The sequence below is a fragment of the Astatotilapia calliptera genome, chromosome 5, assembly GCF_900246225.1.
Source record: "Astatotilapia calliptera chromosome 5, fAstCal1.2, whole genome shotgun sequence".
NCBI classification, from domain to species: domain Eukaryota; kingdom Metazoa; phylum Chordata; class Actinopteri; order Cichliformes; family Cichlidae; genus Astatotilapia; species Astatotilapia calliptera.
The window spans coordinates 27,089,035-27,101,802 of record NC_039306.1 but is presented as its reverse complement, the minus strand read 5'-3'; the positions used below and the strand labels follow the sequence as shown (position 1 = coordinate 27,101,802).

At 39.0% G+C, this 12,768-nt stretch overlaps 1 protein-coding gene across 1 annotated transcript; it reads right to left on the bottom strand.

Annotated features, from left to right (window-relative positions):
* Positions 1-537: 537 nt before the first annotated feature.
* Positions 538-11,787, bottom strand: wdr1 (WD repeat domain 1). The gene is made up of 15 exons (XM_026168592.1): positions 11,635-11,787; positions 10,036-10,157; positions 9,415-9,505; positions 6,834-6,981; positions 6,298-6,478; positions 5,191-5,268; positions 5,024-5,104; positions 4,368-4,601; positions 3,649-3,736; positions 2,937-3,093; positions 2,604-2,691; positions 2,364-2,474; positions 2,060-2,233; positions 1,767-1,911; positions 538-1,420 (listed from the first exon to the last, which is right to left on the bottom strand). The coding sequence occupies exons 1-15, from the start codon at positions 11,648-11,650 to the stop codon at positions 1,314-1,316; spliced, it is 1,821 nt and encodes a 606-aa protein (XP_026024377.1). The 5' UTR covers positions 11,651-11,787; the 3' UTR covers positions 538-1,313.
* Positions 11,788-12,768: the final 981 nt, after the last annotated feature.

The following is a 12,768-nucleotide window of genomic DNA, read 5'->3' as shown; positions in this document are numbered from 1 at the left end:
CAGTTGTTTGTGCTATGGCTCAATAAACAGTTTTCAGGGAGCTAGAATTTGCCTGGCATTATCTTTTTTTACTTTATTTTTTTTAAATTAAATAATCCATTGCACATTAAACAAATATCTGTTCTAACTATTGCTATAATAATAATAATGTGCTTTTATTGATGCCATGAGGACCTCTAGGCAAGTACCATCAGCTTCTATTATACTAAAGAGGACTTTTTAATCAAACAGCTGAATAAATTATGTAAAATGATAGGGATGTGCAAATGGTACTACAGACCAGAGAGAAAATACGTTAGGAAACATTTCAATCACCTCTGCTTTGTTAGATTTATGAAAAAAAAAAAAAAAGACTGGAAATTATTTGAATCATAAACACCCTTTAAAGAAGTTCATCGGCTCCGGTCACTCAGGAGGCCCCTCTTAGTAAACCTCTACAGTTCAATCTATTCATGTTCGCCATGAAGCTGTGCTGAAAATTCTCAGTTCAGTCTACAACTCCAGGTGTTTAAAAGGATTACTGCGTGACAAGAAACATGCATAAAAAGTTTTATTATTATTAACAATAATAATAATAATCATGAGTCTGTTCCACTTTGTAAGTGGATGCATAAAGACATAGAAAAAAAAAATAATAATTATGAGACAAGCAATGAGAGCCCAAACGCACAGCAACAACACAGGACCTTCAACTAAACAGGCAGCATCTTGATTGTACACATACTTCTCTTAGTTCCTATTATTGCTCCCCAGTCCAACAAGAAGAAATGTGAACCACAAAGTATGAAACCTAGGACAAAGCCAAAAGGCAAAGACTCACCCACCTTAAAACTTTGAAAATAAAGACTGACAGGCAGTTGCAGTTGGAACCAGTTACAGCTAATTTCAGGAATGTAACCAACGGGTTTTGTTTCCAACATACTTTTGTTCAATTTAAGAGAAGGAGAAAAAAAAAAAAAAAAAAGATTATGGTTCTTCCTTTAAGCCAGAAAGCATTGACCCCAACCACAGTTTATACCCATGGAATGATGAGCTCATTAATATTTTTTTGGGTCCATCATGCTTAAAGTGCTGTAAAAGCACACATTGTTACACGTTTCCTCTCTGTAAGCTGAGGTTATTTGCATTAAACAGATCACATGTGGTACCTTTTTTACTGCTCAAAATCATTTACAAGTTTGGTGTTTATAGACAGCATTGAACACTTTTTAGACAAGGAAAATACAGAAGAGAAAAAAGAAAAGGGAAAAAAAAGAATTAAATTCAACAGTAGTCCTTGTCCCTGGAGATGTGGATGTTTGTCTGCTTGAAGCTCAGTATGTAATAGTCCACTGCTTGACACTGGCGTCGTGGGATGTGGTGACCAGAGTGTGAGCATCTATCCAAGCCAGGCCGCTAACGTGGTGCAATCGGTGAGCGTCTGCAACAAAGACATCACAGCAATTAAAAAAAAAAAAAAAAAAAAAAAAAAAAAAAAAAGCCATCTTCAACTAAAAGAACCTGGGTTTAATAAAAGTTTAGTTTGTTTAACATCCCATACTGACTGAGATGTGAGTTACAACTCTTTAAGAAATCAAGCCTGGTTTTGCTCCTAAATTTTAAGAAGCAGATTCAACAAACTGAGTTTATAAACTTTGTAACAGTTTAGGACCATTTAATTTATTTTTACCCTCTTTTCAATGATTGCTCAGTAAACATTTAATATTAAAAAGCTTTTTTAAAAACACGCTTAGATGTGTTGAGTGTGGATTGCTTGCGAGACAGACCTGGGATTTTGAGCCGCTGGTCTGGATCGCTAACTGTCCAGACGTAGACCAGCATGTCCATCCCACCAGTCGCAAAGTGCTCGTTATCAGGTGACCAGGCCAAAGTCACAGGTTTGGCATGGTGTCCATAAAACTCATTTTTAACCTGATGGGGAGAAAAAAAAAGGCAACCATAAAACAGTAATTAGTATTTAAATAAAAAAAAACAAAAAAAAAAAAACAAAAAAAAAAACACCACCCACGTAACAGGCAGCAAACAGAAGACAGGATCATTAAGAAAGGCAAATATTTACCGAATAGCCGTCTGCCACGTTAAAGACCGTGATAACCTTCTTGTCATCAATGGCAGCCAGATAGGCGCCATCATTCGAATAGGCCATGTCTGTAATGGGCCCTTTGACCTCAAGAGCTTTCCCCTCATCTTTCAGAGTGTTGCCCTGAACTGAGTACAGATGAACTTTTCCATCCTAAGAAGAAAGAAAATGAATCCAGAGTCCAACCAAGCTTTTCTGTGATAGCTATAGTGTTTTTATTACATGGAACCAACAAACATTGAACGAATGTAAACATGTGGTGAGATTATCTGTGTCCACTTACTGCTCCGCCCACTGCAGCAGTGGTGCCGCCAGGATGCAAAGCTCCAACCTCTGCTTCATAGCCAAGATTGTCCAATGTGAAGACTTTCTTCTTATCCTTCACAAGGACAATCTACAAAGAGCCATGAATAACAATGCAGTCATTATTCCCCAAACAAAAAAAAAAATCACCAACCTTGCAAGTGCAAGAATGACTGGATCTGATTTATGCAAGCAGTAATGACTGAAGCAAAGACATTACCTGCCCAATGCACACAGCCAATGACAGCCCACCTGCCCCTACGGACACACTTTTAGGCTGGAAATCCATCTTCACCACATCAGAGGCACTAGAAACCAACAAAGAGGTTATTTATGTGAGGAGAGGAAGAAGAACAACAACCCTCTTCCTACTATGAACAATTGAACTGTAAGCATGCATTTAAAAAAAAAAAAAAAGAAAAGAAAAAAAAAAGGTACTTTTAGCCTTCAACCCTGTCCTTCACCTTATCAAGGACAAACTTCTGTTTAATAGACCAAATGTAAAATGATTAATAAAATGGCTTATTCATAAAGCCACATCATGGCCCCTCACCTGTACTCCTTCTTGCTGATGCTGGTGTAGCGCAGTGTATCATCCATGCTACAAGTCACCAACTCATTAGCTTCATCAGTCACGATCTTGCTAACCTGGTTGCTGTGACCTTTTCCTGAGAAGCAGTCGTTCTCTCCAGTTTCTGCATCCCAGTAATGTGAGGGATACGTTAAGGAACGTTATCTATGTCTGCAGTTATTCTATGCAAATATGAAAGTCTGAGAAATGCCTGCAAAAAACAAAACTGAAAAGTTGTTTTGTAACTTGCGTCACTATTCAAATAACAAAGCTCTCTAAAGAGTTATTCAATAGTGGTAGATGGGCCATATTTTTTTATTTATGGCTTTTTTTAAGCAAACTATTAGAAAGTTCTGCTGCTTCAGGTTGTAAAAATGTAATTGTTCAATTTAAAAAAAGCTCAAATTTTTAACATTTTGATTTTTAAATTTTGATTAAAACTCAGCTCCTGCACAATGTGAATCAAATCTACATTGATAGAAATTAATTAAATTTGATGAATGAAAAAAGGGCATGTTACATTATCACTACAAGTGTGTAATGACCTTGTGTTAAACAGAAAAACATCAAACCTCTTTTATATTGAAAACAATTGGGCAAGATTGAGCTTACATGCAGGACAGGACGCCTACGCATGTCCCACTGAGTAACCTTTACAGTCATTAGCGACAATCAGTAAGTGTTGAAAGGATATTTATGTGTCCGTCGTGACTCCCCGAGTAGATGTACGGCCGCCCTTCATTTTTGTGAACAGTAACACACTGGATGGACTTGGTATGACCCTGTAGAAAGAATAAGCACACATTTGAATATATGGAAAGGTACACAAGACATTAACACTACAGTATTGCATCCCCACACAAATGAAAGACAGCACAGAGAACTGAAAACATTCATCTTTGTAATAGCCACAGTGCATATTTAGATGCTTCTGTGAGAAGTTTATGTAATGACTTATTTTCCTGTCTTACCTACTGAACACCACAAGTGTATGATGGATACATCAGGAAGATGTGTCACAAGACACTTCTAGCCTCCTCACACAGACACCCTCCACGTGTAAATGTTGAGCACACTGCTCTTTCATCACTAAAAACTAATCTTCCCATTTGAAAACAAAAAAAATTTGTATGAAAACAAGCAACTCAGTAAAGCAGGATCTGCAGTGTGCATTTGCACTCTTAGGCATGCAGTTTGAACCATCGCTATGCAAATATTGATGGCGATTTACATTTAACAGATGCCAAGTTTGGTTTTCAAACACTGTAGAAAATGTTTCTACTATGACACTTTAATTTCCATTGTATTTCAGAAGCTCAAACACAGTTAAAAAACTAACAAAACTGCCATTATTATCATTATCAAATCAGTGATTCTATCCAGAAATAGCATCCTTTAATTCTTGGGGCTGACCTTGATTGTGCGTATGGGCCGGTTGGGGTTGTTCTTGTCCAAGTAGTTGATGTATCCTGACAAGGAGATGCTGAGGAGGTGGTCTTTCTGCCACAGGCACCCCAGCTGCTGGTCTGTCACGTCGGAGCCCAGGTTGAAGGTGGTGACAGCCGTGGTTGCACCGACATCCCAGAGCTTCACGGTCTTGTCCCCTGAGGCAGAGATCAGTTGAGAGCTGTCAGGGCTCCAGCTGACCTGTGGGCGAAAAAAAAACCCCAGAAACGTAGTATGTCAGAATGCATGTGAGCAAAGACAGAAATTTTGTAAGCACCGTTTGTGCAACCTATGAATGGGCATTAAACAATAGAAGAAAACACACCAACACTACGTGGAAAAGAAATCAAAGAAAAATGAGAAAAGATTAGTAACTCGAGGACAGAAGGGTTTATAGCATGCATAATTCCTATTGGCACATAATTCCTCTAGGCAGACTGCCAAATCTGATTATAGTTGGCTCTCCGGAACAACAAAAGCCATTCATTTAACAAAGTGACTGTAAGTTAACACTGTAGCAAAGAGGTAAAACACTAGGATTGATCCTTTAAACAAGGCAGACTGTTAATGTACCTATCCATATTATTCACTGGAGTTTGGTTTTTAACCTAAAAAAGACTTACAGCATAGATTCCTCCTTTGTGAGCCTTCTCTCCACCAAGGGAGCCAACACGTTCACCAGTTGTTCCATCATAGATTAAAATCTGTGGATATTTAATAAAAACAATTAGGTACACATTTTGCTTAAAGTCATTTTAATTTTAAGTTTCACATGATAACGGACACTTACCTGACCATCAGCACCCGCTGTAACAAACCGACTTCCATCTGGAGAGAAACGAATGCAGTTGACGAACTGGCTGTGGTCCTTTGGGTGGAAAAAAATTAAAAAGAAATCAACATAGAAGTTAGCTTTATGGATCAAATGAGTGTTTGATTTTGACACATAATATTTGGTCTTGTGCATAAATGGAAACCAAACATTGAAAGTAGATCCAGTATTTTCAATAGTCATAGTGTAGATTTAACATAGTCTCAAACAAGTGAGGAAGGAAGAAGCAAAAAATAAATAAATTTAAAAAAAAAAAAAAAAAAAAAAAAAAAAAAAAATAGACTGCTTAGTCATCTTCATGACCGACAGAAACTCAGTCCTTCCTCAATTGAGACCATCATGACCGACCAGTATGCAGGCTTAAAGAAAACAAATGTTTCCTTGATTTTCCTTTAAGCATGTGTTATAGGCAAATTTGAGAATTTAAAATTTACCTATGACACAAATAGCACAAGGTTCATGTGGAGAGCAAAGACATGGGATCAATAGCTGTGATTACAATTCTTGTTTGTTTTAATTTAATAACACCCCACTAATAAGCCAATAATGCAATTCTTAAAGGGAATACAAGGTGTAATTTACTTTAAAATTTAACAAATATATCCACCGTTTTATGTACCTTGACCAACTGGATTTTATATTAACTTCAAATAAATTAGTCTGCAGTACACTTTGTGCCTGGTTGTAGGAAGCAGCTCACACTCTCGAAGAATTTATGGGGATGTGGATTATGTAATATGGAAACAGGCAAACAAGGCCACATTGTCAAAACCCAACAGAGTGTGGCAGATTTGAGATGGCCAACAGATATTAAAGCCAGAGAAAGTTGGAAAGCTGCAATGCTTTGTTACCAGTGCATGTCAAAGACAACATTTAGCCATTGGCTGTTCTGACCACTTTAATCCAGCACATGTCAGCAGATCATCTTTTCTCTAAGACTTGTCCAGCAAAACAACAGCCAAGAAAAAAAAAGAAAAAAAACAAACAATCCAGCTTAGCTCTAATCACTCTGGAACAAACACCTCTTTACTAAAGCTCCTCAAATTGCCAACAAATGCAACTCACCCGTAATGTGAACTTGAACTTGAAGGGAGGTCCCTCAAAGAAGGAGGCACAGGTGTCGTCACTGGCAGTGGCAAGGCGGTAAGGGCGCTTCTGCCTTATGTCTACACTGTTAATTAATTTTGAGTGGCCAGAAACCTCTCCCACTGATGAGCCAGAGTCCCACAGGAACACTGCCCCAAACCTACAATGACAAGTGAACACCGATACAGTTGATCCAGGTTTGAATTAGAGGAAGAAAGATACGTGCTAGAAGGTTTCGATTTCCTGCACAATAGTGATGCAAACAGTTCTTTTTATAATAAAAACAATAAATAAATAACATTGGTCCTGCAAGTGCACAAACATATCACCTTGATATCTAAAGCAAACAGTGAGTTTGTGCCACGTGGGAATAAATCAGTGTGAACGCTGTAAGAGAAGTTTCTCATGAGACAGTTACCATGGTTGATTTTAAACTACGAATCAATTTGTAGCCAGTGTAGCGCCAAAAGAAAAAATAAAAATAAAAAAAATAAAAAAAAAATCCTGACACTCACTTCTCTCGTCCGTCCCCAACAACAGCAAGCCTCTTGCTGTCCTCGGTCCATGCAATGTCCTTCACCTTCCCTGAAATCGGGGTGTACTCATACTTGAGCATGTGTTCCTTCTGGGTGGTGTCCCAGATACGGATCTTTCCTGATGCATCTAACGGATATAAAAGCAACATGATTACATAGCAGTCACATTATTGTGGCAACTATGAGAATACACAGTTTTACCAGGATTTTTGCAGTGGCTACTGATAAAAATGTGACTTGACCTTCATTATGGTCCAAATTCTACACAAAATCTGACAAATCCATTTAAAAACATGTTTTAATTTAGCACAACTTCTTAAGTAATAACTCACAATGCAAGCTGGAAAAAGTAAATAAAAGTCAATTAACATCATCAAAACCTACTTGGACTCAGATATTTCAGTTAAAACCTTGTCCCTAAATGTCCACAAATCACAATCTACTCTTCCTAGGAAAAACTGGTTCACGTGCATTGTGCCGTAACAGCAATTTTCATAGGAACTTAGCAAGGAGCATTACAAAAGTGCATGAAATTAGAGGAGATATGCACAATCTGCAGTTTGACAGGATATCAGGATTGTTGCTAGACTGTTGGGAGTGAAGATTCTAGAAAGACTACAATATTCATTCAATAAAGTGTAAAAGAACCCAAGGGCAAGGGCAGAACACCATTACAAGAAACAACAAACCACACAAAGCTTACAGTGGGGCAAAAAAGTATTTAGTCAGCCACCGATTGTGCAAGTTCCCCCACTTAAAATGATGACAGAGGTCAGTAATTTGCACCAGAGGTACACTTCAACTGTGAGAGACAGAATGTGGAGAGAAAAAAAAAAAAATCTATGAATTCACATGGTAGGATTTGTAAAGAATTTATTCTTAAATTAGGGTGGAAAATAAGTATTTGGTCACCTCAAACAAGGAAAATCTCTGGCTCTCACAGACCTGTAACGTTCTCTGTAAGAAGCTTTTCTGTCCCCCACTCGTTACCTGTATGAATGGCACCTGTTTGAACTCATCATCTGTATAAAAGACACCTGTCCACAGCCTCAAACAGTCAGACTCCAAACTCCGCCATGGCCAAGACCAAAGAGCTTTCGAAGGACACCAGGAAAAGTATTGTAGACCTGCACCAGACTGGGAAGAGTGAATCTACAATAGGCAAGCAGCTTGGTGTGAAAAAAATCAACTGTGGGAGCAATCATCAGAAAATGGAAGACATACAAGACCACTGATAATCTCCCTCGATCTGGGGCTCCACGCAAGATCTCATCCCGTGGGGTCAAAATGATCATGAGAACGGTGAGCAAAGATCCCAGAACCACACGGGGGGACCTGGTGAATGACCTGCAGAGAGCTGGGACCAAAGTGACAAAGGTCACCATCAGTAACACACTACAACGGCAGGGAATCAAATCCCGCAGTGCCAGACGTGTTCCGCTGCTGAAGCCAGTGCATGTCCAGGCCCGTCTGAAGTTTGCCAGAGAGCACATGGATGATACAGCAGAGGATTGGGAGAACGTCATGTGGTCAGATATAAACTCAACTCGTCGTGTTTGGAGGAAGAAGAATACTGAGTTGCATCCCAAGAACACCATACCTACTGTGAAGCATGGGGGTGGAAACATCATGCTATGGGGCTGTTTTTCTGCCAAGGGGACAGGACGACTGATCCGTGTTAAGGACAGAATGAATGGGGCCATGTATCGTGAGATTTTGAGCCAAAACCTCCTTCCATCAGTGAGAACTTTGAAGATGAAACGAGGCTGGGTCTTCCAACATGACAATGATCCAAAACACACCGCCCGGGCAACAAAGGAGTGGATCCGTAAGAAGTCCTGGAGTGGCCTAGCCAGTCTCCAGACCTCAACCCCATAGAAAATCTGTGGCGGGAGTTGAAAGTCCGTATTGCTCAGCGACAGCCCCAAAACATCACTGCTCTCGAGAAGATCTGCATGGAGGAATGGGCCAAAATACCAGCTACTGTGTGTGCAAACCTGGTAAAGACCTATAGTAAACGTTTGACCTCTGTTATTGCCAACAAAGGTTATGTTACAAAGTATTGAGTTGTATTTTTGTTATTGACCAAATACTTATTTTCCACCCTGATTTACGAATAAATTCTTTACAAATCCTACCATGTGGATTCATGGATTTTTTTTTCACATTCTGTCTCTCACAGTTGAAGTGTACCTCTGGTGCAAATTACTGACCTCTGTCATCATTTTAGGTGGGGGAACTTGCACAATCGGTGGCTGACTAAATACTTTTTTGCCCCACTGTAGATGTTCAGTAACACTACTGGGATAACATTTTGATGCCAAAAAGACAAAAATTGAGCTTGTTTGCAAAAATGGTCCAAGCCCCGAGTCGGCAGAAGGAGTCCAGTTTTTTTCTGCATGCACTGCGAGTGGTTACTGAGTGTCAGAAGCACAGCAGTTTGTTTTTTGTTTACTCTAATGGTGTTCATCCCTAATTATGTTTTAGATAAAAATCAGTAAATTCCAGTAGGTTTACAAACTCTTTCTTGCAAATGTTCAAATGTATTTTTCTCTTTTACCTCCAGATGCAATGTAGAATCCACTGGGTGCATACTTCGCAACAGTAACTTGATGGGCATGCTCAGTGTAAATGTCTGCAATAGCTGGGTTCTTAAAAAAAACGAAAAAAAAAAACAAAACACAAAAATGGAAAGATTAGCTAGATTAGCTCAGAAATTGCAAATAAATGATGAGCATTTTTCCAATTGGTCACTTAAACCCAAACATCTAATCAACAATTAGTGTTGGCAAAGAAAAAATAAATTTTGGTAAACACTGGTAAACCACAAGCTGAAATCCTTTCCTGAGCTACTTCTAGATTAGGTGCTAACTGACAGCATTATGCTAACAGTAATTGTGCCAGCATGCAACTCAGATTTCAGAGAATATCAAGGGCACAATACTGAACACGCCCAAAAATACTGGGTGTAGCAGGAGGGCAACAAACAAAACCACCCACTAGTAGAGTGAAATGCTGTCTTTGATGTGGCTGCTAGCTTTTGATGCTGTACATTTTATGTGGTCATTACTCTCATTCAGTAGATTCTGTCATAGCCAGTAGATTTGTAAATACAAATGAATAAAATAATCAGCATCATGTTGATACAACTTTAAGACTTTTTTTTTTTTTTTTTAATTACTTCAATGTTCCTGATGATGACACATTTCCCATTGGTGTAGAGGAAGTTGTTGCCTTTGGGATCACCACCGATCACTTTTGCAACTCCCCTCTCCATCTGTGGGAGACTGGCAAACACACGTTCTGAAAAAAGTGAAAATAATAAAATCAAAGATGTGGAAAACATCAATTAATGCACTGCAGACAGGGTTAAACACAAATAGAAAAAGTGTTTCACTGCATATCCTTTATCTGCTGGGAATAAAATCTGCCATTTCAGATAGCAGATTTTATTATTAACAGAAGTGTTCTATATCAACTAGTCGTTCATTAGTCATCCATAGGACTTAAAGTGGAGCTGGTTTCAGGTACCTTACTGATTATCACAGACACTTTGAGCACACGGCCAAGTCTATTCCTATTGTTCTACCAAGCAGTTTCACCCTCCTTATTAAATTCCCTGAACGCAAAGCGTTTTACACTTCAACCTTTAAGGAGTAACAAAAATAAAACATAACTAGATTAAGTTCTTCGGTGCACTTCCTCAAAATTTGGGCCATCATTTTTGACGCCAACTATGTTAGAAAACCAGTAAAAGACAAGTCTGGATTTGTTGCTGATCATTACATGGGTGAATTTTCTACTTTGTAAATTACTAAAGAAAAAAAAATACAAGTAACTGCTTGTAATTGAAGTATTTGCTTTTGTTTAGTTACACATTTTTTAAGTACAGAGTATCCATTTAGTAAGGTTTATGTTGATGAGTCTTGTTTTATTATTATTATAATAATAATAATAATAATAATAATAATAATAATAAGTGTACCGATTTTTATATAATTGCACAAATTATACAGCAATTTCAAATATTAGTATTTAAAATGTTTTATTATAGTTCTATTATAAATTTACCAACACTTTGCTTGCCATAATTTTTACATACCATTGTAATAAACTAAACGAGATATACACTCAGGTCAAAATGCACTAGCACACTTTTGCTTGCTCATAATGGTTTTTGAATACATCACGAGTCAATCCTGCCTTATGCAGTAACTACACGGTTGTAACTTGAATGTGCCTTGAAAGACCAAAAATAAATAAATAAATCACTGCCATGTTTTCGCCATTTATCTTTCCGACTGATTCAATGAGAAAAAAAAAAATGTAGCGTTAAATATGTTAGGACATTCGACCAGCGACAAATGTGTACTTCAGTACTTCCTCAGTGCTTCACTGGCAGACAGCCTCTGTGTGGACATGTCATAACAAAGCAATGGGAGCACAACTATTTCCTGACTGAGGCTAGCAACCTAGCTAACTAAAAAGCCACTGCCTGTGGCATGAAGCGGCTGCACTGAGTGCCAAAACATCTGCACAACACTCCGAGCTATCCAAACACAGGTGTGTACTACACCTGCCAGAATCGTTGCATGAGCGAAGCTTTTTTTGGTCTTTCTTGTGTGGGGTGAAGTGTCAAAATTACGCAGCTATGGGCGAGGCTAGCTAGCTAGCTGCTACCTGGATGACTAGCAGATCTGCCGACTAGTGTCACGCGAAGTAAGAGCCTTGTTCCTGTTTTTCCCGCCCTGCTGCTGACACAGAAATGAGACAGACTTACTCAGTTCATACGGCATTTTTTCTCCGCTGCCTCTGGCTTGGCTTTTCTCTTCCAGATGAATGAAACAGTGAAGACAGAAAAGCGCCCGTGGCTTTGCACTACCCTCCCTGATACACAAACACGGAAGCGGGTGCAGCTCTCGCTCTGCCTGGCTTTGCCCATATATAGTAAACTCAGATACCACGCTGAGGCTGTCAGCCAGTAACCGTGCGCTCGAGCTTTGGGGATAAATTCTACCTAAATATGGTCTCTCAGGTTCCAGGGCCAAACTAAAGCCATTCCAAAGCTTCACTAATCAAAATGGCCAGGTTTGCCTCATTTTGAGGCATATCATGTGCTACAGCCAGGTCACAGAGTCTTTTTTAATTTTTAAAAAGATAAACATATAGAAACAACATTTCTAATTCCTCAAAGAATGTTACCCTGTTAGTAAATATATATAATCCAGGAATCTATTTCTAGATGAATGTGTCATCTAGAAATAGAGTTAAAACTAAAATAAGGAGGTGAGTTTTGCGCAATCATTTGATTGCCTGAGAGGCCTGACTCAGGGTAGTAAAGCTCGCTGTCTGAGACGCACTCCTTTGGGCGCCGTGGATTTGTGATAGCATGAGTAACCAAATGAATTGCCCGGAAAGGTAAATGAAGAAAATCTATCTACAGTCACTTGTAACCTGTCCCTTATCTGTAATTCCATAGTGGTGATGTTATAAGCCTGTGCTTATTATTTGCATGAGTGTAGGCACTCACTTGCTTGGAATAGGACTGGGAATCCCCTGACCTATTTATGATGGGTCCATTTGAGAGTGTGGACCTCTGCAGGCTGGGAGGTCAGTTCCATAATCATAATTGTGCAAATTCTCATGACCATTGATCAACAACCACTGACCAAAACCCACTGATCAAAACCCACTGATCAATGGCCACGAGTACCATTCACAGAGAGTTGGGGAATGGCTGCAATCACAGCATTGTAAGATGGCGAAAGATGTACCCTTAGGCCCCCTCCTCGATTCAGAGATGGTCTTTCCCTTTTCACGTAAATGGCCTCCTTGACTCCGCACTCAAACCAGCATTCCTCCCTGTCCAGGATTTGTACATCCTTATCATTGAAAGAGTGTCCACTGGCCTGTA

Coding starts and splice junctions, on each gene's coding strand:
- wdr1 (XM_026168592.1), bottom strand. Junction 3,094..3,648: donor GAGTCACGACGGACACATAA/ATATCCTTTCAA, acceptor CGTATCCCTCAC/ATTACTGGGATGCAGAAACT. Junction 2,234..2,363: donor CTGCTGCAGTGGGCGGAGCA/GTAAGTGGACAC, acceptor CTTTCTTCTTAG/GATGGAAAAGTTCATCTGTA.